The sequence below is a fragment of the Pteropus medius genome, unplaced genomic scaffold (genome assembly GCF_902729225.1).
Source record: "Pteropus medius unplaced genomic scaffold, Ma_sr-lr_union100, whole genome shotgun sequence".
Classification (NCBI taxonomy): domain Eukaryota; kingdom Metazoa; phylum Chordata; class Mammalia; order Chiroptera; family Pteropodidae; genus Pteropus; species Pteropus medius.
In genome coordinates this window covers 3,575,900-3,598,797 of record NW_024356248.1, presented here as the reverse complement: position 1 = coordinate 3,598,797, position 22,898 = coordinate 3,575,900, and the positions used below count along the sequence as shown (strand labels likewise).

The 22,898-nt window shown below is 40.2% G+C and overlaps 2 protein-coding genes and 1 pseudogene across 2 annotated transcripts; all 3 read left to right on the top strand.

The window, feature by feature from the left end:
- The first annotated feature begins 3,611 nt into the window (after positions 1-3,611).
- Positions 3,612-4,556, top strand: OR10W1 (olfactory receptor family 10 subfamily W member 1). The gene has a single exon (XM_039860257.1). The coding sequence runs from the start codon at positions 3,612-3,614 to the stop codon at positions 4,554-4,556; it is 945 nt and encodes a 314-aa protein (XP_039716191.1).
- Positions 4,557-9,822: 5,266 nt separating this feature from the next.
- On the top strand, positions 9,823-11,471 carry LOC120600743 (olfactory receptor 10Q1-like; annotated as a pseudogene).
- Positions 11,472-18,908: 7,437 nt separating this feature from the next.
- LOC120600742 (olfactory receptor 1S1) lies at positions 18,909-19,904 on the top strand. Its single transcript, XM_039860255.1, has one exon. The coding sequence runs from the start codon at positions 18,957-18,959 to the stop codon at positions 19,902-19,904; it is 948 nt and encodes a 315-aa protein (XP_039716189.1). The 5' UTR covers positions 18,909-18,956.
- The last annotated feature ends 2,994 nt before the right edge of the window (positions 19,905-22,898 follow it).

Sequence of the window (22,898 nt, the reverse complement as noted above, 5' to 3'; positions counted from 1 at the left end):
TTCTTAGCAGGAAGAAATAAAAAGTAATATTAGACAATCTGCCCAGAAAACAATGGTATTAATAGTAGACTGAGATTCTAGCATATGTCTGTTCAATGCCAAACCCACTAACCCCACTTTTAAGATCATACTTATTGAACTCTTGGAGAGCTGTTTTAGCCTAGACTCTCTAGATTTCCAGAACGCGAATGGGTCATTTTTCTCATCCTATTCTTTCCAACTGGGCTGGGCTAGCTGGAGAGGTCAAAGGAAAGATGAGGGTGTGATGTGGGATGTGACTGGGAGGCACTGGGAGATTTCTGGGGATGATGCTGAAGGGCTCTTATCTCATCTCTGTCTGATGCAACAGGATAGAGAATCCTAGAAACTGGCAGTTGGCTGCCCTTGAACTTAAATGTTTTACTAAATATTTAGTAAAAACTTGGAATAAGACATTGATCATATGTTGACATAGTAAGTTTCACTCTCTTGGAACCACAAAATCCACTATTTTATCTATCCAGAATATGGACCTCATGACTCTGCCTATCCCTCTTCTCCTAGTTAATTTTCATTCTTTAATCTAAGCTTAAATATTACTTCCTCCAGGAAGCCTTTTCAGAATCACCTAATCACAAACTATGCCGGGCCCCATGTTGGATAGTCTTTTAACACACTATTATTATTCAAAGCAGTTAATCAGCTCTATGATCTGTCATCTATCTATCCATCCATCCCCTCACCTATCTATCTATACATATGCCATGTTCTTTAATTAACAGTGTCTGCCTCTCGAATTAAGATGTAATATCCACTTGAGCACAGACTGTACCATTTTGATCACCATTGTGTGTGGTGCTTCTTGGTACTTAATACATAAAAATCAAATGTGAGTGACTTAAGAAAAGATGGTTAAGATGTGAAGTGACAAATTAAAGATTTTCTAAAGATCTCAATGCTGGCAGTCTAGAACATGGACAAATCTTTTTAGAATGGTGGGTGATGATTTGTTGCTCCAAAAATACGAAAAATGGACTAGTAATTTTACATCTGAGGAGCTAAATATCAGTGTAAGTGTGAGGAGAAAACCAAGCAATTGAACACAAACCTGTGAGTTAATCTGATTTTTTATTAGATTGAAGAAATAGATCGTCCATGACTATACGGGTGATGTTCAAATCTTTGTAATGCTGACCACCCCTGAGACCTGTCCTATGCAACACATTTTTAAGGAAGATATTTTTTTAAAAAAGGCTTTCCAGAGCTAAAATTGTGAGAAATATCAAATCCATGCCACACAGGAATAGCTAAATAAATCAGGATGAAAATGTAGGACTGCATAATAATGGCTTTAGTATCTGAATTGATTCATGTAGAAATTGCCCAATGATATAAAACAGAATGAATATGTAGAAATTGAACAGAGGTAGATTCCAGCCGATTACAAGAAAGCACTTTCAGAGCATCGATCCTTCCAAAGATGGAGCAAGAGAGCCAGGAGGTAATGAGATTTCCTGGGCACTGAAGGTGACTTGATGTCCAGATACTTTATTGGAGATTCAAGTATCTAATACGAGACTGAACTAAGCAATGCCTGAGGTCCCTTTCAACTGCAGGAATTCCTGACCTATGATAGCTCTGATGTAAGTATTTTATTATAGATCCTGGAGAGCACTTTAAGATGATGAGTGTGACTGACTGTAACAAAATTCTCAGAAGTCATCATCAGCACACACATTTCAAAGTCCTCCATCATAATATAGGTGGTAGACTAGCCTCATGACATCGGTTTGTCATAGCCCTAGATACGCTACCCTTGAGCGATGGGGCGATGGGATTTTTTCCACAGTGCAGCCCAAATGTTTTCTATAATTAGAGCCACTAAAGTGATTTCCATAAGGGCTCTTTAAAAAGTGATTTGATTATGAAATAATTTTAAAAATGAAAAAGGGTATCAATGGCATGTTTTTTACAATGTATTTATCTGCTCAACATACAATTCTTGAGTGTCTACAATTTGCGCATCATTAGGTTGGTGATATAGGGAGATAAAATATAAATAAGGAAGGATGGCTGCCCTTGAACTTACAAATAAGAATGATGGTTATCTGATATGAGGCTGCTGTTACTGTGGACTAGGCATTGTGGTAGATACTTTACATTATGATCTCATTTAATCTGGACAACCCTTAGGGGAAAGTACAATTATTATCCCCATTTTTCAAATAAAAATATCATACTAACTATGTATGGTGACAGATGGTTACTAGACTTATTGGGGTGATCACTTCGTAAGATATATAAATGTCTAATCACTATGTTGTACACCTGAAACTAATAATAATATTGTAATTATTTAATAAAATATTAAATAATTTTAATATTTAAAATTATAATTTTAAAATAAATTTCAAGAAAAGAACCAAGGATTCAGAGAAGTTATATATTGCCCTGAGTCACTGAGCTGGGAGATGGGATTTTTCAACCCACACCATTTAATTTCAAAACTGACTTCACACTGATACCCCGCCCCTCCTCTGCGTGTTGTAATACAATGTGAAATATGCTCAGCGACATTAGAAATAATTCAAAGCATTATTGAAATTCAGAAGAGAAAAAAGAGGATGAATGAAACGGATACTATTTGTGAACCGTTGGACAAAGAAGTTGTTCATGCCCTGAGTGCTCTTAATATTTAGGACCGTCTATATACTTACACATGATCTTCCAATATCACTACAGATTGAGAACCCTTCTACGTACACAATGTTGGCTCTTGCCTTTTGGGTGTGCGTGTGGTCATAACATAAAATTAAATACACGACGTAAGATTTACTATCCTCACCATTTTCAAATACGCAGCACAGTGCTGTGAACCATATACAGATCTCCAGACATGTTTATGGTACAAAACTGAAGTTCTATACCCACCGAACAACTCCCTTTTCCCCACTCCCCTTTGTCCCTGGCAACCACCAGTCCCCTTTCAGTTTCTACAAGTTTTACTACTTCAGATACCTCAGACAGGGGGAATCATGCTTTAGTTTTCTTTTTGTGACTGACTTATTTCACTTTGCATAATATCCTCAAGGTTCACCTATGTTATAGCGTATGATAGGATTTCACTCTTTGTTAAGGCTGAATAATATCCCTTTCTATCTCTACAGTGCATGATCTTTGTCCGATCATCTGTTGATAGACAATTAAATTGCTTCCATCCCTTGGCTACTGTGAATAATGCTACCAAGAACACAACTTTCTGCCCTCACTTTTATAACCTCTGCACCCCAAAATTCCGTGACACTTCCTTGTAACTTTATTGAAAGCATTGAATTTTAATCTCATTTCTACTGAAAAGAGCTTTTAATTTCCTAAACTTCCTCTGAGTATTTTCCTCAAAAGTTTTGTATGTAATCTAGCTCAATTCTTGGCAGTTAGGAATGAAGTTGTAGTTATTTATGTGAAGAGATTTGGTTTAAAAGGAGGGAAAATAGAACTAGTCCTAATTCTTTTCATTTCTAACTCCAATCTGGATTAGATTATACCGGGGTTTAGAGTGTGAGCCAGGATTTTTTCAATCCGATTGTTCCTTCTGTTCCCGTAACTAGCGACACAGTAAACCTGTTAGCTCAATGACCTGGGGAAATCGCTCCGTGTTGATGGAGTTTGTGTTCCTGGCCTATCCCTCGCACCTCGAGCTGCGTGTCCTGTCTTTCCTCGGTGTCAGCCTGGTTTATACACTGATCATCAGCGGGAATGTCCTCATCGTGGTGGCCATCCACACGGAAGCCCGCCTACACACACCCATGTACTACTTCCTGGGCAGCCTCTCAGGGGTGGAAATATGCTACACTGCTGTGGTGGTGCCTCACATTCTGGCCCACATCCTACAGTCAGAGAAGACCATCACTGTGCTGGGCTGTGCCACGCAAATGGCTTTCTTCATCGGACTTGGCAGTGCCGACTGCTTGCTCCTGGCTGTGATGGCCTATGACCGGTATGTTGCTATTTGCCACCCCTTGCGGTACCCTCTCATCATAACCATGACGCTCTGTGTCCGCTTGGTCATTGCTTCTGTGGTCATCGGCTTGTTCCTGTCCTTGCAGCTGGTGGCCTTCATCTTCTCTCTGCCATTCTGCCAGGCCCGGGGTCTAGAGCACTTCTTTTGTGATGTGCCACCAGTGATGCGTCTCGTCTGTGCCAACAGCCACATCCATGAGCAGTCGGTGCTGGTGGCAGCCACGCTAGCCATTGCCGTGCCTTTCCTCCTCATCGCCACCTCCTACGCCTTCATCGTGGCTGCTGTGCTCAAGGTCCAGTCATCAGCTGGCCGCCACCGGGCCTTCTCCACCTGCTCGTCCCACCTCACTGTGGTCGTGCTGCAGTATGGCTGCTGTGCCTTCATGTACCTGCGCCCCAACTCTAGCTACGACCCCAAGCAGGACCAGTTCATCTCACTGGTGTACACACTGGGAACCCCACTGCTCAATCCACTGATCTATGCCCTGAGGAACAGTGAGATGAAGGAAGCCCTCGGGAGGGTTCCTGCCAGGAGCTCTCTCTCCCGGGACCACTAGAGGAGTGTATGACCTGTCAGACAACGGATCCAGTCCAGGCCCTGTAAATCCCCATGCAACTGGGATTTCTCTCAGCTATGTTAAAACTGATATTTTAAAATGCTACAAATTCTCTTGATACTGTTTAGCTACCAGAGTACCAGAGACCTTTCAAATGATTCTACCATTTTAGTAGACTCAGGAATTTTTCTGCTAGAAAAGAAATTAACAAATGAGCGTAATAGAAAGTGACAAGTATAACACTGTATCTCAGGTGTCAGCTGGAAACAGCTGTGTCCTTCAGTAGATTTTAATTTAAAAATATAATAAAAAAATTATATGCTGAAGTATGAGCGAGGGAACCAATAAGGGGTGACGACACTCTTACATACTAGCCATTCTGACCCCCAGACCTCACTGGCAAAGAGAAGGTACAGTGTTACTAGAGACTAGTGAGAACTAGATCTAGCAAGAGAAACCACTTGGTAAGAACTGTGGCTTTAGAAGAAAAGGCAGCAATTGGCATAACTGTGACCATGTAAGGACAGAGCAGGAAGATAAATACCCCAACCTCTCTCTCCTTGGATCCTCACATCCCCTATTGTGTCTCCCATTGGCCAAACCCATCTGGGAGCAAGGGAGCAGGGGATACGGAATGATTCCATTCTCAGAGGTTAACCTTCCGAGACAGGGTAGAGCAGAGATGGACCTTGAGAGTTAGGGACAAACAGGGAATAATTAGAAAAAGATTGTTTATGGTAGTATTTTATGTAAAACTGAAAATATGTTCACAATGCAATTTCCCCATAATAAAGTATTTGCTAAACAACTATTGTGTGAAAGAGTTTTTTCTTTTTCTTTGTGGCTGTCCTTTTATTTATTCGTGTATTTAGTATATTTAAAGCATCTAAATGTACTAGGCATTAACCTCCCGAGAAACAATACAGAAGGGTCCTACATGTCTGTGACCTCCTGCATCCTTGTTCATTGATGTCCATTCCCATGGCCACACCCTAGCTTATTTTTCAATCTTATATTTCTGTTTTCAAATACTAGTTACTAGCTAACACTAGTACTTACTGTGTACCATAAATATATATATTCTCTGAATCTTCAAAACTCCTGTGAAGGAAGACTGTGTTTATTCTATTTCCATGATGAAACTAATTCACAGACGTGAATGACCATTGCCTTCTGCAAACTCTTTTTCCTAGACATCTCACCATATGATCACAGCTTCATGAGTGATCCCAAAGCGAGACCAGGAAGAAATGGCTCTGCCGCCTACCAGTTTGCAAGAAATAATAGACGGTTGTTATTTTAAGCTGCTAAGTTTCAGAATCGTTTGTCGTGCAGCAATAAATAATGGATACAGGCATTGGTACCTAGAAGTGGCGTGTTGCCATAGCAGAGACACAAAGTATGTGGCCTTGGTTCGGGAATGATCTGAGGCTTTAAAAACAGCAAGGAGGTTGTCAGTAAAGTTGGATATATGGCAAATGAACTGTTAGCGGGTCTGAAAACATGTGAACCCGTGGAGTGAAACCTTTAAAGAATTCATAGAAAACATACAAAAAAAGTTATTTGTACTGATTAGTATTGCATTGTATTTATTGTATTGCAGTGTGCTGTATTGTATTGCATTGTATTGTACTGTATTGATAAAAGCACAATCGACTGTGACAAAAAGGGACATGGCCAGTCTGTAAGAACAACAACAAAAAGATCCTTGCCTTTCAACTTTGTACGGACAGGAAGCCAGCTAAGAAAGCTACTCAAGTGCAAACATGGACCTTTTTTTATATAAATGAAAGAACTTCCCCAGGACATAGACCCAGGGAGTAGAGCCAACATCTGCAAATCACAGAGGATTAGGAAACCAGTCCTACAGAACGTAAGTGGGCTGTAATAAAGGAATGTCCGCTGCTGCCAGTAGAGAACCCTGGCGACGTGCCCCAATGGGGTCAGAATTGCTACGGACTGGTGACAACTATGTGCCTCCTTTTTCTCCCTACTTTTGAATAGAAGTGTCCAGTATGGGCCAAATTGGGGACTGACGCTCATTACAAAATCCAAGATTTTGAGTCAAGATTATAATTTTTATCATTGAGATTTGTTTTATGTTTTCGTTGTGATGTCACATGTGCCTTTGAAAAGAATGTGTATGCTGTAAGTATTGAGTGCAGTCAATTAAGTTAGCTAAGGTATCATTCTAATCTTCTATATTCTTATGAATTTTTGCCTACTTCTGTTCTCAATTACTGATAGAAGTGGGTTAAAATCTACAACTATGATTGCAGATTTGTCGATGTCTTCTTTCAGTTCTGACAATTTTTGTTTCCCGTATGTTAAAGAGCTCTGTTATTAGATGTATACGTATTTAGTGGTGTTATATCTTATTGAAGGATTAACCGTTTTGTCATTAAGCAATATTCTTTATTATTGTTGGTAATATCACTGGTCCTGAAATCTCCTTTGTCGGATCTTAATTTACCCACATTGTCTTCTGTATGATTAGCATTTGCGTGATACATATTGTTATTCCTTTTGGTTTCTATCTATATTTTCTCACACATAGAGTGTGCCTCTTGCAAAGAGCCTATATCTCATCCTTTTTTCTTTTTAATCCAATCTGATTAGAGTGTGTATATTTCATCTTCCTATGTGTTTTTCATTGATCCCATCTCTTTGTTCCTTGTTTTCTCCTTCTTGGCCTCTTTTTGAATTTATGAAACACTTTTTATCTCTAGTCATTTCTTAGCTATTATATTTTGTAGTTGCAGTCTTATCACAGCCTACTATGAATTATTATGATACCGCTGCAGTAAATATGTAGGAAGATTTTGAAGTATATCTGTGTTCTTATTGTAACATTTTAGTTATAAATTTCATCATAGATTGCTATTTTTGTTTTAAGCAGTCAATACTTCTTAAAGGAATTCTACAAGTAGTCTTTTACATTTTTATATTAATTTTAAGAATATTTTCACTGGGTATAGAATGCTTGGAATGCTCTTTTGTCTTTCACTTCTTTAAAGATGCCCGTCCATTGCCTTCTGGTTCTCATTTTTCTGATAAGAAATCGCTTGTATTCTTGTGGAGTTTTTTCCCATATGAATGTGAAATTGTTTTCCCTTTATCTTTGATTTCCAACCATATCACTATGATGGACCCAAAAGATGTGTGTGTGTGTGTGTGTGTGTGTGTGTGTGTGTGTGTGTGTGTTGAGGGGTGGGGGGACCCATTTTCTTAAAACAAAAAGAAAACCAGGCTTGAAAATTCCCTTAACAGACAAAGCCACTTAGGCAGTATAAGCAAAACTTAACCTAGCTTTTTTCATGAACAGAAGTAAAAATTAATTTAGGTAATTCCTTGAAAATCCTTCTGATAATGATAAATAAAATTTAAGTTATCTTCCTAAAATGGTAGAAGATAATCACTTTTAACCAATCCCCCACCATGTGGAAATTCCCATTGTAATAACCAATTGTTGTACAAGTTCAACAGCTTGCTCATTCTCACTTGATAAGCCATTCTGTGATGAGATGCTTGTGAAATGCTGATCACTTTCAGTTTGAAGTCTCCCTAATTTTGGTGTTCTTCTTGCTCAAGAAAATTTTCTTCTCAAGTAAAGTTCTCTAAATTTTTTGACACTTGTATTTAACAACACATCCAAATGCAAAATACATTCATCCTATCCCAACATCCCCCAAAGCCTCAACCCATTACAGCATCAGCTCAAGTCCAAAATCTCATCTGAATATCATTAGCTCAAGAGTCCCGTATCTCATCATCTAAACCATCGAAATCAAGGTCTTAGATGAGACTCTGAGTATAAACCATGCTTGGGCAGAATTCCTCTCCATCTGTGGACCTGAAAAACTAGAAAACAAGTTATGTCTTCCCAAAACAAAATAATGAGACAGGTGTAGAATAACAGTTACAGACATTCCGTTTCAAAAGAGAGAAAAATGGAAGCAAGAAAGAAGTTATTGGTCCCAACCAATTTTGAAATCAAACAGGGCAGACTTCATTAATTTTCAAGACCTGAAAATTGAAATGAAATTTATAACTAAAATGTTACAATAAGAACACAGATATACTTCAAAATCTTCCTACATATTTACTGCAAGCGGTATCAAGACATAATCTTCTCTACCTCATGGCTCCACCCTCTGGGCCCAGAGTTTCACCCTCTGTGGTCCACCGCACTGCTCTCTAGGCTCTACCCCCAGAGTCATCTTTTCTTTTTCATGAAGGGTAGCACATGTCTGCAGTTGAGTAGTCTAATCAGCTTGTTTCCTGCTTGTCGAATTTCAAGAGTCTAATAGCCTTTTCTTCTTCATTCTTTTCTTTTTTTAATATGCTTAATATAATTTTATTTGGCTACTTTTTTTTCTGAAGCGAAAAGTATTATTTATCATGTATTCTGTGGTTTCCAAAATTGTTGGAATGGCTGAACAAGTAGATAAAGCTTCCAGGAACAATTTCTAGTCCCAGCATTTCACTGTTTCTGCCAGAGTCCAAAAGCCACCAAACCAGGAAGCTGCTTACTACACAATCTTGCCCCCTGAGCTATGATCCTTGCCAACAAAATGGGTACCTTGCATCTTTGCTTGCTTTTCTCCTTTAACGTTTTATTGAGATATAAATGACATTCAACATTATGTTAGTTTCTGGTGACACAGACACATAGGTATCACTGGTAAAATGTCTTTCTTTTTTTACTCTGGTATTTTAAATCCAATTGACAAGGGCTAACTTTTTGCTTTTTATTAAACTAGAGAGTTGGATAGTTGTAGATATTTTCAAAATTATTTAAATAGAAGTGTTCACTTTTCTGGTAAATTCTTATTGAAATATGAGATACATATAGAGAATTTCACAGATCCTAAGTGTACAGCCTGATCTATTTTTTACACAGTAGATACACTAGTATAACCACTACCAAGATTAAGAAATCGAACAAATCTAGTAACGGTGCAGGCATCTTTCGTGTCACCGGAAACATCTACAGATGAGTCTGTCTCCCATTCATGACGGTTTCCATGGAAAACGACCCCATACCTTCTATTGCGCACATATTCCAAGCACCAAAATTGGAATCTGGATATTAAATAGGTAATTCTGAGTCAAAGTTAAAGTCCCTGCTTTTCTTCAAACAGTAACATAACCCAGGAAAGGGAGATTCAACACTTTCTGTTCTTTCGCAGGAGACACATTTGCTAGGCGCCCTGTCCTCAACCAGTCCCACCCCACTGAGTTTGAGTCCCATGTGTTCACCGGAATGTCCAGCCTGTCCTTCATAGAGGTCAGCTACAACACCATTGTGGTACCCTTGATGCTCTCCAATGTTGTGGGGGGCCCGGAAGCCCATTTCACAGGCAGGCTGTGGGGCCCAAATGTTCTATTTTCTCACACCTGGTGGTGCTGTTTTCTCTTTGCAATCATGGCCTCTGATGCCTATGTGGCCATCTGCTACCCGCTGCACTACACCCTCGTCATGACTCAGAAGCTGTACATCCAGGTGGTGGCCTTTGCCCTGGGCCTGGTGCTCTTCCTGACCATGCAGCGCACGTCCTTAATCTTCACCTTGCCCTTCTGGGAGCACCTACGGGCGATCAACCACTTCCTCTGTGCTGTGCCTCCGGTCCTGCAGCTGGCCTGCGCGAACATCCGCGTGCACCAGGCTGTCCTCTATGTCGTGAGCATCCTCGTGCTGACCCTCCCCTTCCTGCTCATCTGCGTCTCCTACATGTTCATCGCCTCGGCCATCCTGCGCATCCTTTCGACGCAGGGTCGCCGCCCCGCCTTCTCCACCTGTTCCTCCCACCTCACCGTGCTCTTGCTGCAGTATGGCGTCTGTGCCGTGGTACACCTGCATCCCCCGTCCAGGGCGTCAGCCTTTGAGGACCTCCAAATAGCTCTGATCTACACCTTTGTCGCCCCCTTACTCCACCCCTGATTTACACTCTGCGGAGCAAGGAAGTCAAAGGTGCTCTGGAGAATATCGTCATCGGTGTATCAGCCTCTGACACCAATCGAAGGCTTAGGGGAACGGGGGATGGGGTGTGTCTGAAGGTCGCCTTGATAATGAACTCCATCCAAATGACGAAAGTAGAATTTTAATATCAACTTTCTCACACTTTGCAACTGAGATTTTGATTTTGCCATATTTGCCCTATATTATCCACAGTCTACAGTCATTTTCCGGAAGTGTTTTGAATAAGATTTGAAAAATTTGAACAAAACCTTCAGTGTAGGAGCTCTAGTCTGCTAGCCCTCACTTAAAGGTTCACAGCTAACCATGGCAATTGCTCTGTCTGGGACCCCGCCCCCACCTCACGCACCCTGTGAATAAAGACATCGATACATTAAGACAACCCACCTCTTGAAGAGGCAATGATGTTAATTTATCCTGTGAAAGATGCCTCAAGTAAGGACTACTCATTAAAACATATAATTCTGTCAAAGAAATATATTTTATGATTGTGTTAGATACAAATGTATGGCAAACTATAGCTTATTTAATGCAACAATTTGCCTTCACTCCATGCATCCCAACTGCTCGCCTGGGTTTTCTGTCATCCTGCCAGGCCAGGGAGTGGTCAGGAATTAACACGCACTGACGAGGCACTCTCTGTGTGACAGCCTTGCCACGGTGTGGAAAACTGCCTCCTGTGGATGCCAGCACTGCCTGCAGGAGCCGGCTATGCTGCTGGCTTTCAGGCTGTCTTGGCCCTTCCTCCTTTCTCACCTCTTCCTAGGTCTCCTAATGGCTGCTGCTCAGAGATCCAATCAGCAGGTGGCACCACTGATCCTCCTACCTCAGCAAGGTCCCGCTGCTGGATGACTGTCCGGTTTCCTGTCCCTGTGCCACGACCACAGATAAACCCTCAAGGAGAATCGGCTTTCCTCTCTGGTGTCTACAGCTGACACCACGCTGCTCAACCTTCTCATTTACGCCCTGAGGACCCATAAGCTGAAGAGGGCATTGGGGACAGTTCTTAAGGAGAATGACCTTGCCACAACAACTGTCAGGCAGGAGTCTGGATCCCGCCCCTAAAGTTGACTTAGTTCACCTCGAGTCCAGGAAGAGAATGAGTGTTTGCCAGTGGATGTTAAAACTGATCTAAGAAATTAGTGTAACACTGTATACTTGAAATTGTATGTAAATTAACATTTAATAATAAGGTGCAATGTTTATCATTTTAACTAAATAATAAAAGCAAGAAACAAACCTATATTTATAATAGAAGCCCAATTTTATAAAAATGTATATGCATAATGATGAATAGAAAAACACCAAAAAGTTATTATCTGTGATTTGTAAAATTATGCATATTTTTCTTCTTCATTAACTAATACATTTCAAATCATCTTTTTAAAAATGTGACTGTGTTCCTCTTATATCAGAAAAGTAATAATTTCTAAAAGTTCTCTGAGGCTCATATAGATTTATTTGACACATAAACCCCTCATCGGCACAGCATAATCCTTCTTCACTTTTCATATTTTTTTTAGATCAGCATTTTTTGTCTTGGTTACTCTTGTATCTCTTCAAAACTACTTTCGATGCTTTAAATTGTTTAATCCAATGCCACATGAGAATAAGGAGTACGAACTACAAAGTGTTACTTATTCTGGGAACAGTCATGGACTTAATATATTAGAAATGTCTTTGGTTCCAACTAGATGTTGGAGAAGGGGAGCAAACCCTCTGGTTGGCAGGTCACATATGAACATATCGAGGCCAAGTCACATCAGAACATAATGAATCAACTGGATGTACACGCTGGGCTAGGCGTTGTCTGGAGTGCCAACGAAAGGAGAGTTTGCAACTGCATTTTCATGACTCCTTTCATTGGTATTTAACGTCACAAATCATACAGAAAATTAACTTGGAACTCATAAAGGAGAGGGTGAAATAATACTTTGTTGAGAAGAAGGCCCCAAAGGCTTGGTCAATCCTTTCAACTGAATTACTGGGCTCCCCCAGTTACCTTCCTGTACCTATTTTAGCTGAATGGAATGATCTCCATCTCCTTCTTAGTGAAAAATTATTTCCCTAATGTGAGAGTCTTTCCATGAAGTTTTTTATTAGATTCTGGAGTTAGAACACTGAGTGGAGTGTATCATGAGTCAAATGATGGGACTGAAATGTCGATCAATGATGTTTCGCTTGAGAAAATGATGCCCACCCATAACAAGGTAGCCTCCTGGTAACATAAGTGGAAGTCAGAACCTGCAAAACTATTTTAGGTTTCCTTCACTTTTCCTTTCCTGTATCTTCACCATTTCTTTCAAAATTCTTCTTTCTAAACACCGCTTACCCCCTCATGCGGCCTTTTGGATTTGTGAGTCTGTCCTTGGTATTGACTTGCCCAGAAAGTAACCTCTCCATCCATTGACGTTCTCTATCTATGCCTCTCTTGATGGAATTTTATTAAAATACATTTTATCATGTAGTGTGGTTAACTGAGTATATGTCTCCACTACGAATCCATAAGCACCTTGAGTCCAGACAACAAGTCAAAAATATCACTTGTATGTTGCCACGGTAGATTTCTCCAACTTTTTTCTTACGGTTTAACTGGTGGATGAAAGGAAGGGTTCGTTACAGTGGTGTTTCTGTGTGGGAATTCCTTGCCAGTGTTTCTCAAAAAAAAAAAAAAGTATTTATTTTTAAATTCAAATTTAAATCCAAATAGTTGAGAAATCAGGAAAGTTGCGGAAAGTATTATAATTCTCCTGCAAGAATCATAGCATAATAATCAACACAGAGAGATGATAGGTTCGGTTTTTTGCAAGAGCAAAAAACATGACGTGCAGAGTCCAAGGTTAGGTCTACATTTCTGAACCAGGACAAGAAGCACTGCAAGAGAAGCAGTCGTGATCCAAGCAGTCAGCCCGCTGTTTCCAGGTGTGAGTTCGTGGTCCCATCTGCTGAACAGAAAGTCATTCTTGCAAATAAAATTAATATTCATAAGTTTAAATGCTTAGGATATTTTAAACAAATCCTATGTGTGATGTACCAAGAAATAACAAATTTTCGAAGCAAGTAAGTCCTTAAATTGGCAATTTTGACATGTGATTCTGTGTAGGGCTAGTAATTTTATTGGGAGATCTGAATGCTTAGTTATTAAAATACCACGCAATAATATTCATGGGTGTTTTCCAGTGTTTGGTTATTCGTTATAGTCTACAGTACTTGGTATATACAAATATACTTAGTGTTACAGTTATTAATTAAATTTAAATACCTATAATAATAAGTAAAGAGTTTAAGAGTGTTGAAAATATTTTAAGAATGACATACTTTTATGTGTTTCTGAAAATTCTCAGGAATTGTATTTTTTAATTCTCTCATGTTGAAGACTAAGGATACCATATAGAAAGTGTGCGTTCATGCGTGTTTGTGATGTCTAATTACAACCAGTAAGTGTAGATGGAGAAATGGCTAAATGAAGAAATGATCGAATGAGAGATTACACAACAGTGCATCCTGGGCAGATAGTTTGTTTTATGGATATTGGATAGGTCAAAATAACCTGCTGCAACACCCATCAAGACTCTCAACAGGTGTTTTCATAAAGATGACCATGTTTCTCTCTCTCTCTCTCTCTGTCTCTCTCTCTGTCTCTCTCTCTCTGCCTCTCTCTCTCTGTCTCTCTCTCTCTCTCTCTCTCTCTCGTGACTTTAAAAAACACATTGTCAACTTATAGATTCTAGTGAAATTCAGTAGAAGCTAGAAATATGGTGATGATTGTGATGGGGCCTGTCTTTGCCTACTAGCTCCAATTTGAGAATTGACCTAGTTGCTCCTTATTGGTTTCAATCCAACTCTCATGAGAAAGAAAAAGTATGGTGTTCATAGCTTTGTTAAAGAGGCTACTCAACAGAGATGGGCAGACCACATACTTGGTGATTGTTATGAAACTATTTTAGAAACACCCCTCTATGTCATAATACAACAATTCCTTCAATAAATGCTTTTTATGCATTCATTTACTTATTTTAAACAAATATTTCAAAAGAATCTGCTATTTGCCAAAGTCCCTGACTCCATGGATCTAACATTCATGAGCAGGGACAATAAATAGACAAATGGTAGAGAGAGCAGGGATTTAGTATAAGAAGAAGAATGTTGAGGGTCAGTGACTTGGGGATGAAGAAGGGACCATTTTGTATGTCAGGCACTGGGTTATAGGTTTGAATTTATAGACAAAAACACAAAATTCTTGCTTTCGAGAAGTTTAAAGACTATTGGGGAAATAAGCACACAATTATAAGTCCATCTTTTTTTCTCTAGAGAATAATATCTGCAAGACCATAGTAGAAGATATGCCACTGTCTTCCTCAGCATAAGTTTTGGTTAAATTCTGTGTGTTCTCCAAGAAGGCATATTATTAGTATATACCAAATACTGTTTTTTCTGTGACCAAGGATTTCTTAGGAACTCTAGTTCCAAAATGTCTGCATTGACAACTCTCTTCCATATACACATAGGAGGCTACAAGCAAGTTCCTGAAGTTATACATAAGTGCCTGCTGCCGGCTTGTTCTATCCTGGGTCTTATTTCTGAGAAACTGCCACATATTTGTTCTCTTCTATCTTGTCCACTGTGGATTAACTTCCTATTAGACTGTTTGGGAGGATGAACCTTCGCTCTGGATGTTATCATTCATTGGGGCATCCTTGGCTCCACACTGTCTCCTAGCTTCTGCTTCCAGAGTCCCAGCGAAGATTTAACATCTCACCTCTGCTTATCTGGGAGAAAAGATAAGGCAAGAAAAGATTTTCCATTGACTATGATATGATAATAGACTCAAATTCCACTTGAAGCACAAGGGAAAAAGCGGTGAGTTTGTTTTGTTTTTATTAGTGGTTCAGTTCCATGTGTTTGGGCAATCGTATTCAACACTGAAATATTTTCATTGGCTAAAAATTCTCTTGTGCTCTTTTCTCATCAATTTTTCTCCCTGCCCAACCGACCATTGCTCTGACTCCCTTCACTAATAGGTTTCGTCCATTCAAGAATTTCATGTAAATGGAAGTCATACAGTATGTATTTTTGGTGTCTGGCTTCTTTCACTTAATGAAAGGTTTTTGAGATTCATACAAGTGGTTGTGTGTTTCAACAGTTTGTTCTTTTTAATTCCCGAGTAATACTCCGTTGTCTAAATATACTACAATTTGTTAATCCAATTTCTGTATCCACTGTAAGTCCATCTTTTTTTTTAATTTTAATATCTCCTTTGCACTCTTTTTCCTGTGTCTTTTTTGCTTGACGTATGAAATGGGCTTTTATCATTGGATAATTTCTCTGACTGATTCACATCTTCCAGTTCTTCTCCATTCCCATCTCTCACTGTTCCAGAGCCTAGCACACCTGTGACTCAACCAGGCCTTTCTATAGATGTTTTGTTTCTGAGCCCTTGGTGATTGTATTAGCATTTATCTCAGACGAGCTAAGAGAAGAGGCTGGGGTTTGAGAGCTCTTAAATTATACCTTAGGAGGAAACAAAAGAGGAAAAGCTAAAATCTATTGAGCTGTTATATTCCAGGGACCAAGTCAGGTGTTTTACAAATGTCATCACCAGCTTACTGATATGAAAAGAGAAGCCTTCAGGAGTTAAGTGACATGACCAAAGTCACATACCCATTAAGTGGCAGAGCTGGAATTCAACCCCAGATCTGTCCTATATCAAAGTCCCTGCTCTTTCTACTACATCAGCCTGAGGTCATTGGACTAGGAACCACTTCATGTGGGTTCTAGTTCTGGTTTTGCCAAAACTAATCAGCTGATGTTAACAAGTCACCCATCCCCCTGGGGATCAATTTACTCATTTGTACAACGAGTGATGTTCTATTAGACCTTTGTGGTGCCTGTCAGCTCTAGAGATTCTATGACTGTTCATTGAATTACTCTGCTTTGTGTAATTTATGAGCAACTAGAAATGTTTGGTAAGGAGCTGGTAAATGCAAATCTAAACACTTTATTCTGACATTAAAAGCATGCCAGGGTCAGGCCCCAAGTTACAACTTTACGACTTTATTTCTTACTTCTTTGTATAAAACTCAGTCTTGGCAACACTGGTCTTTCTGCTGAACGCAGAACATGCCATGCATGGTCTCACCACCTGGCTCTCACTCATATCATCCCCCTGCTTCAAAATCCCTCTCTGTATCTCTCCATTCATATAAAACCTACCTGTTTTAGAAGAATGGCTCTAGTTCACTTCCTCCATAAAATATTTACTTCCTACCCCAGGCCACAGGTAGTTCTCCATCTTTAGAATTCTTGCAGCATTTCCCCTATTATGCTTGATGTCTTACAGTGACCATTTTGCTTGTCTCCACCTGCCTTTGACAAGTACAAACTCTTGCTTCTTGTGCACATGTTATATCTGCAGATCGACTGATAGAACCTGAGTGTTAGCCCTCGTGACTTTTTCATAATACTTAGGCCAGAACAAGATATAGAGTAAGGCCTGAGTAATATTTCATCAAAAACTTCAACCAAATAAAATGCAGTCAGAAGCTCAGGAGATTTTTCCAAGTCCTTCTGTTTAGATAGGACTAACATTCAAGTTCTAGCTCCACAGTTTCACGCACAGAAAATGGGCTTCCTGTTCCTACAACCCTGAACCAGGGTAAATCTGAACTCTGGAGGAAAGATTGCAATGAGCAGTTATCAACAACCACAAACCAAATGGTCAGGACAACTGAGAACTTGTATCCCTGAAGGAAAAATTTCTGGGTCCGACAGAAAACAATCCAGATCAGTCAAAGTATGAGCCAAGGGTGAGGGAATCTAAGGAATGATAGAGGGAAGAGATAAAAAAATATCCGATAGAGCCTCGGGGCCAGCTACAGACATGAGGACTGTGACACGCTTAGCTGTTACTTTTGCTGCACTATGTTATGAGGCGTATCCAAGCATTAGAAGGAAGAAACTGATTTGAGCTGTGTCTCTGGCTATACACTCCCTTGCTCCTGTCCATTTCAGGGTCTGTTTTTCCAGCCTTTTGAACAGTATATCTAAGAAGCACTCAATGTCAATTCAAGATGTTTCTTTGCAATATTACAAAGCCAGAGTTTATTTCTTTGGTTTGCATTTAAGAGCCCTGAATGCTGAATCACTAAGTCTCCAGAATCCCTTCCTACATGGACATCCTTTCAAGCAGTTCAGAAGCCATGGACTATCCCCTTCCATTAGAAATAGCATCTCTTTGGAGTCATAATCCCTAGTACAAGAACTGAACTCAATTCTCAAAGTATCTACTAAGTAAGTGCTCCTCCTCTACTAGGCACTAGAGGGGAAACAGAGAAGGGACTCTCAAAATGCTTACCATCTCACTGGGAGCATAAGACACACTGCACACAATTCACTTGCTACGGAGAGCAGTAACCAATTATGTCACAAAGAGGAAGTCACAAGTAGGAAGAGGCACCTGAACATGAACAAACAGAAAAACAGGGCTGCCTGCCTATTCCTCATTTACCTCATTGAGACTGGGATTTGAAAACGACTGTTGGTCTTGGGGAAAACATCTCAGGGATATAATCCCAAAGGATTTAGCAGGAGCTAATGCCCCATGGGAACCCAACACGGTGACTCTGGTTCTAGGGGAAAATGTGCTAGAAAGCACATAAGAGCAGCTCTCAGTCTCCCTGCTGCGACTCTGTCAACAAGTTAAGTTATTGGGTCTAAATTCCAGCAGCTTCCTGAGATCTTACCATTTTTCAGAGGTAAGCCTTTTTAGGTTTTAGTGCTGCTCTTAACCAGTGAGGCAGGTGCCTCAGAGACTCAGCATAATTTGTGCAGGACCGCTGGTTGATGGAAGAGGTAGGATAGAAAGGCGAGATTGGAGATTGTCACTCAAAAACACCCAGTTCCGGATTCTGACCAAACCCCAATCATCCCGGGGCTTAGTGAATTTTCTCCCAGTTGTTTCTACTTCCCCAAACTCTTCACTTTAATGATTTCTCAAATTTCTGTCTTCTTAGATTTAAAGGATGAGGATGAAAAATAAGAAAGTTCTTATGATTGGATTGTTCATTTTTAAGTATTTCTTTCAGGGATATTTAGCATCTTTAGAATATGGAGTACACCTTATATAGTGTCCTGAATTTGGGGCATTTGGAGCTAACTGTAGAATCACATAAGAATTATATTAGAGTTTAAAACATATTCATTGCAAAGTATCTATTACGTCTTGTCTCTTCTTTCTAAGACATTTCCTGAAGCTCTGCAACTGCTGACACAGTTCCTTACTCAGTAACCTTTTCTCCCGCTTCATTCCCCTCCAGCCCAGAGGGAGAACCTCTTTCTCTTCAATGGCTGTAGCTGAACCCCACATTGGGGTTCCTTGTGGGATATGAAGACCCTGTGTTTTTCTTCAGATCAACAGAAACATGCATCAAGGAAACCAAACCACCATCTCTGAATTCCTCCTCCTGGGGCTCTCCAACCAGGCTGAGCATCAGAGGCTCCTCTTTGTGCTTTTCCTGGGTATGTACCTGGTCACGGTGGTTGGGAACGGCCTCATCATTCTAGCCATTGGCTTGGATTCTTACCTTCACACCCCAATGTATCTCTTCCTTGCTAATCTATCTTTTGCTGATATTTCCTCCATTTCCACCTCAGTCCCCCAAATGCTGGTGAATATTCAGACCAAGAGTCAATCCATCTCCTATGAGAGCTGCCTCACACAGATGTACTTTTCTATCGTGTTTGTCGTCATTGACAATTTCCTCTTAGGAGTCATGGCCTATGACCGTTTTGTGGCTATCTGCCACCCTCTGAACTATATGACCATCATGCGACCCAGGCCCTGCATTTTGCTCACAGTTGTTCCGTGGGTCCTCAGTAATATTGTTGCCCTGACACACACTCTTCTGCTCCTTCGATTGTGCTTCTGTGACAGCAACACTCTTTCACACTTCTTCTGTGACTTGGCCCTTCTGCTCAAACTGTCTTGCTCAGACACAATGATCAATGAGCTTGTGCTGTTTATCGTGGGTTTATCAGTCATCACCTTCCCCTTTGCCCTCATCCTCTTCTCCTACATCTGCATTGTCAGGGCTGTGCTGAGAATCTCATCCACGGAGGGAAAGTGGAAAGCCTTCTCCACCTGTGCCTCTCACTTGACAGTTGTATTGCTCTTCTATGGAACCATTATGGGGGTTTATTTCTTCCCCTCGTCCACTCACCCTGATGACAAAAATAAGATTGGTGCAGTACTATTCACTGTGGTGACACCCATGATGAACCCCTTCATCTATAGCCTGAGGAATAAAGACATGAAAGGTGCCCTGAGAAAGCTTATCAACAGGAAGAGCTTCTTCCCTTTGATGCCCTAGGCATCAGAATTCCTTTTATCCCCATAACCAGATGGACGATTCTGTCCAGAGTTTGTGGCATAGTTGTGATGGTTCAGCTTTTAATAAAGCTTTCCGATATCTGCCTCCTATTTCAATCTCTGAGGGGCTGGGGCTTTTTCATGTAGCTCTGATCTTGGAAACAAGCCCCCTAATTCCCATAAGTCACAACCATAAAACATGTCTTGAGTATTATCTATGTTACTGAAAACTTTGATGAGGATTGTTTAAAATTGGGCTATAATTAGTGCATGTAGTGCTTACAGTCTATATTTGGCAGCTTTGAAAATAATTATTCTAATTCCTTTATTCAATCTAGATTTCTCTAGGTCAACTTTTCTCAATATTCTGTCAAGGTACTATTCAGTGAGATGTTCAATAGTTGTAAAGATGAGAGATCCTACATTCGAATAATTTAGGGGAACTCTGAGTTAAATAAAGTAAAATGTCTTAACTAGACAAATTCTAAGAGCCTTTAGTATAGAAAAAACCTCCAGGAAGTTAACATGGTACGCAGCATTTCTCAAAATTAAACTTATTTGATCAGACAGGACATGATTCATCACAGTCTAGTTCATGGGTCTGGTGTTGTGCAAAACACATTTTGGGAAATGTGTTTTAATGGAAAACCAGAGAGTGCATATGTAGAAAACATCAGTTCTTGTCCTGCCTCACTTGTCCCCAAGTGTCTGTGAGACTTTGGGCGTGTCAGCCCACTTTATTGAGCCTATTTTCTCATCTGTGAAATGAGGCCATTGGTCCCAGTTGTTTCCAACTGTGAGTGCACATCAGAATCACCCGGAGCAAAGTTTTCAAAATTTACATGCTTAGACCTGCAAGGATTCCTTTGCTAGACCTGCAGTGGTCTTGGGTTCAGCTTGGCAATTAAACTCACAAGATATACCAAGAATCGAGCTTTAAGAAAGCTTTCAGAGAGGATATGGGACAGCCATCCAATACACACAGTGACAGTGTAGTAGATGTCTCATGATTCCCAGGAATGCCTTCTAAATATCTCAGTCATTCCACACTCAGGCTGTGCATGGTCATGAGTGTTGAGCGGGTGTGGACCAGCTCAGTTCAAGGAAACTTCAGCCCTGGAGTTCATGAAGCATTAAGACTTGCCTATCACATAGCCGCCTCAGAGGTCAGTAACTAGCACTCATTTTCTGGTGCAGCTGCATCTCAGCAAATACAGGTTACTCATCAATTACAGATTTCTCCATAATCAATTTTAACCAACAGATACAAGTGCTCTCGTCATGTCAAAGCCATTTCAGCAGAACTGTCATGTATCTTGGATCTGGTCTACACCTACTCAATTCTTAGATTAGATGCAAGAGAGATTTGTTTGAGAGTCAAACCTCAGATTGCCCTGAGGCTGAGAGAAAGCTGCAAACTAGCTGTGACTGCTTTCCTTCCAAACCCCACCCTGAATCTACTAACCCAGACTCTAAGGAAGGAATCAGGCACTTGTATTCTGAAAACACCCCTCAGTGGCCCCGAAGTGCTAAGAATCATTGAATCACATGAGCTCTGAGTTTCACTCCAGCTCTAGGATTTTGTGAATCTAGATGCCTACTGGTTGATGGAGATGTTTTTCAGATATTTGCCTAAAAAATATTCTGTAGTTACCCAGAAAAGTGTGTTCTTTTTCCCTGTCCAAATTCTCTTTTTAAATATTTCTGTCTCTGGAGCAAATCAGTACTAATTATTCAATCCAATTTCTCTAGCAATTGCTCTGTCGTATAGAACACTCTACTGCAAAAGACCTGATTCTAAATCTTGGCTTTTCAGCAAGTTGCGATCCATCTGTGTATCTAAGGAAAACTATTTAAACATTTAAACTTATCTTCTTCATCTGTAAAATGGGAAAAATAACCTCATCATCCCAAAGCCATTTGTGGCTAAATTTACAGGTATGTTGGACAATTACCATACCGCCTAGTATGTCATAGACACCAAAAAAAAGAGGGGTGGGGGGCGTCCTTTTTTTAATAACTGTCCCTTGGCCTCCAACTCTAATCTATGTTTATTTGCCCCCAGTCTGGGTTTATTTGCTCCCAGTCTAGGTTTACTTCTATTTTTCTCTTAAGTTATAAAAATCCAACTTCTTTAAGAGGAAATATACAATCAGCCACTTGCCTTTCTCTATAACATCTCTTAAGCTTTTACGTTTCATTTGAGTTTTCATTACAAATGGAAAGCCACCTGCTTTTATGTGGGTTACCAACTAGCCTCTTAATTGTCCTGCCTTCCTTAAGTACCTCAAAATCTACTCTATTCCACCCACAACTTCAACATGAAACATCACAGAGCTCTGCTTTTATTATGCTATGTGCAGTAGTAGAGAGTCCTAGATTTGTAACCAAGAGACTCAGAGTCTGGCCCAATTAACTCTGCAGCTAACTCAGTCTGTGACAAGCCATGTTATTAACCTCAGTTTCTTTTCCTGTAACATAACAATTAGGCTAATGTGAACAGAAGTTTTTATATCAGCAGATATCATGAAAACGGATTTATGCAAAACAATATGCAGAAAGAGACTGAGGAGGAGAGTCAACGAAAATTAACAGTGGTCATGGCAGATTGTATTTTCCAGAAAACGGTCACAACAATATTTTCATTCCACATGCTGTTGAAGGACTTGGCCTTTTCCCCATTATAAGACATAATCTGTGTCCCTCCTCTTAAACCTGGAGGGCTTTGGGGACTCCTCTGACACATAGAGTATCCCAGAAGAGGTGGTGTGTGATTTCTAAGAACTCACTAAAAAAAGTCAATGCAGCTTCCACTTGGTGCTCTCTCTCTCAGAACATACACCTCTGGGGCCCTGAGTTATCATGTAAAAGGTCCCACTACTCTGACGCCGTCATGCTGGAGAGGCCGTATGGACAGAACACATGGAGTTTAAGAGAGAAGCCCAAGGAGCCCCAGCTGTTCTAGCCTACAAATTTTTGTGTTCCCTGAACAGTC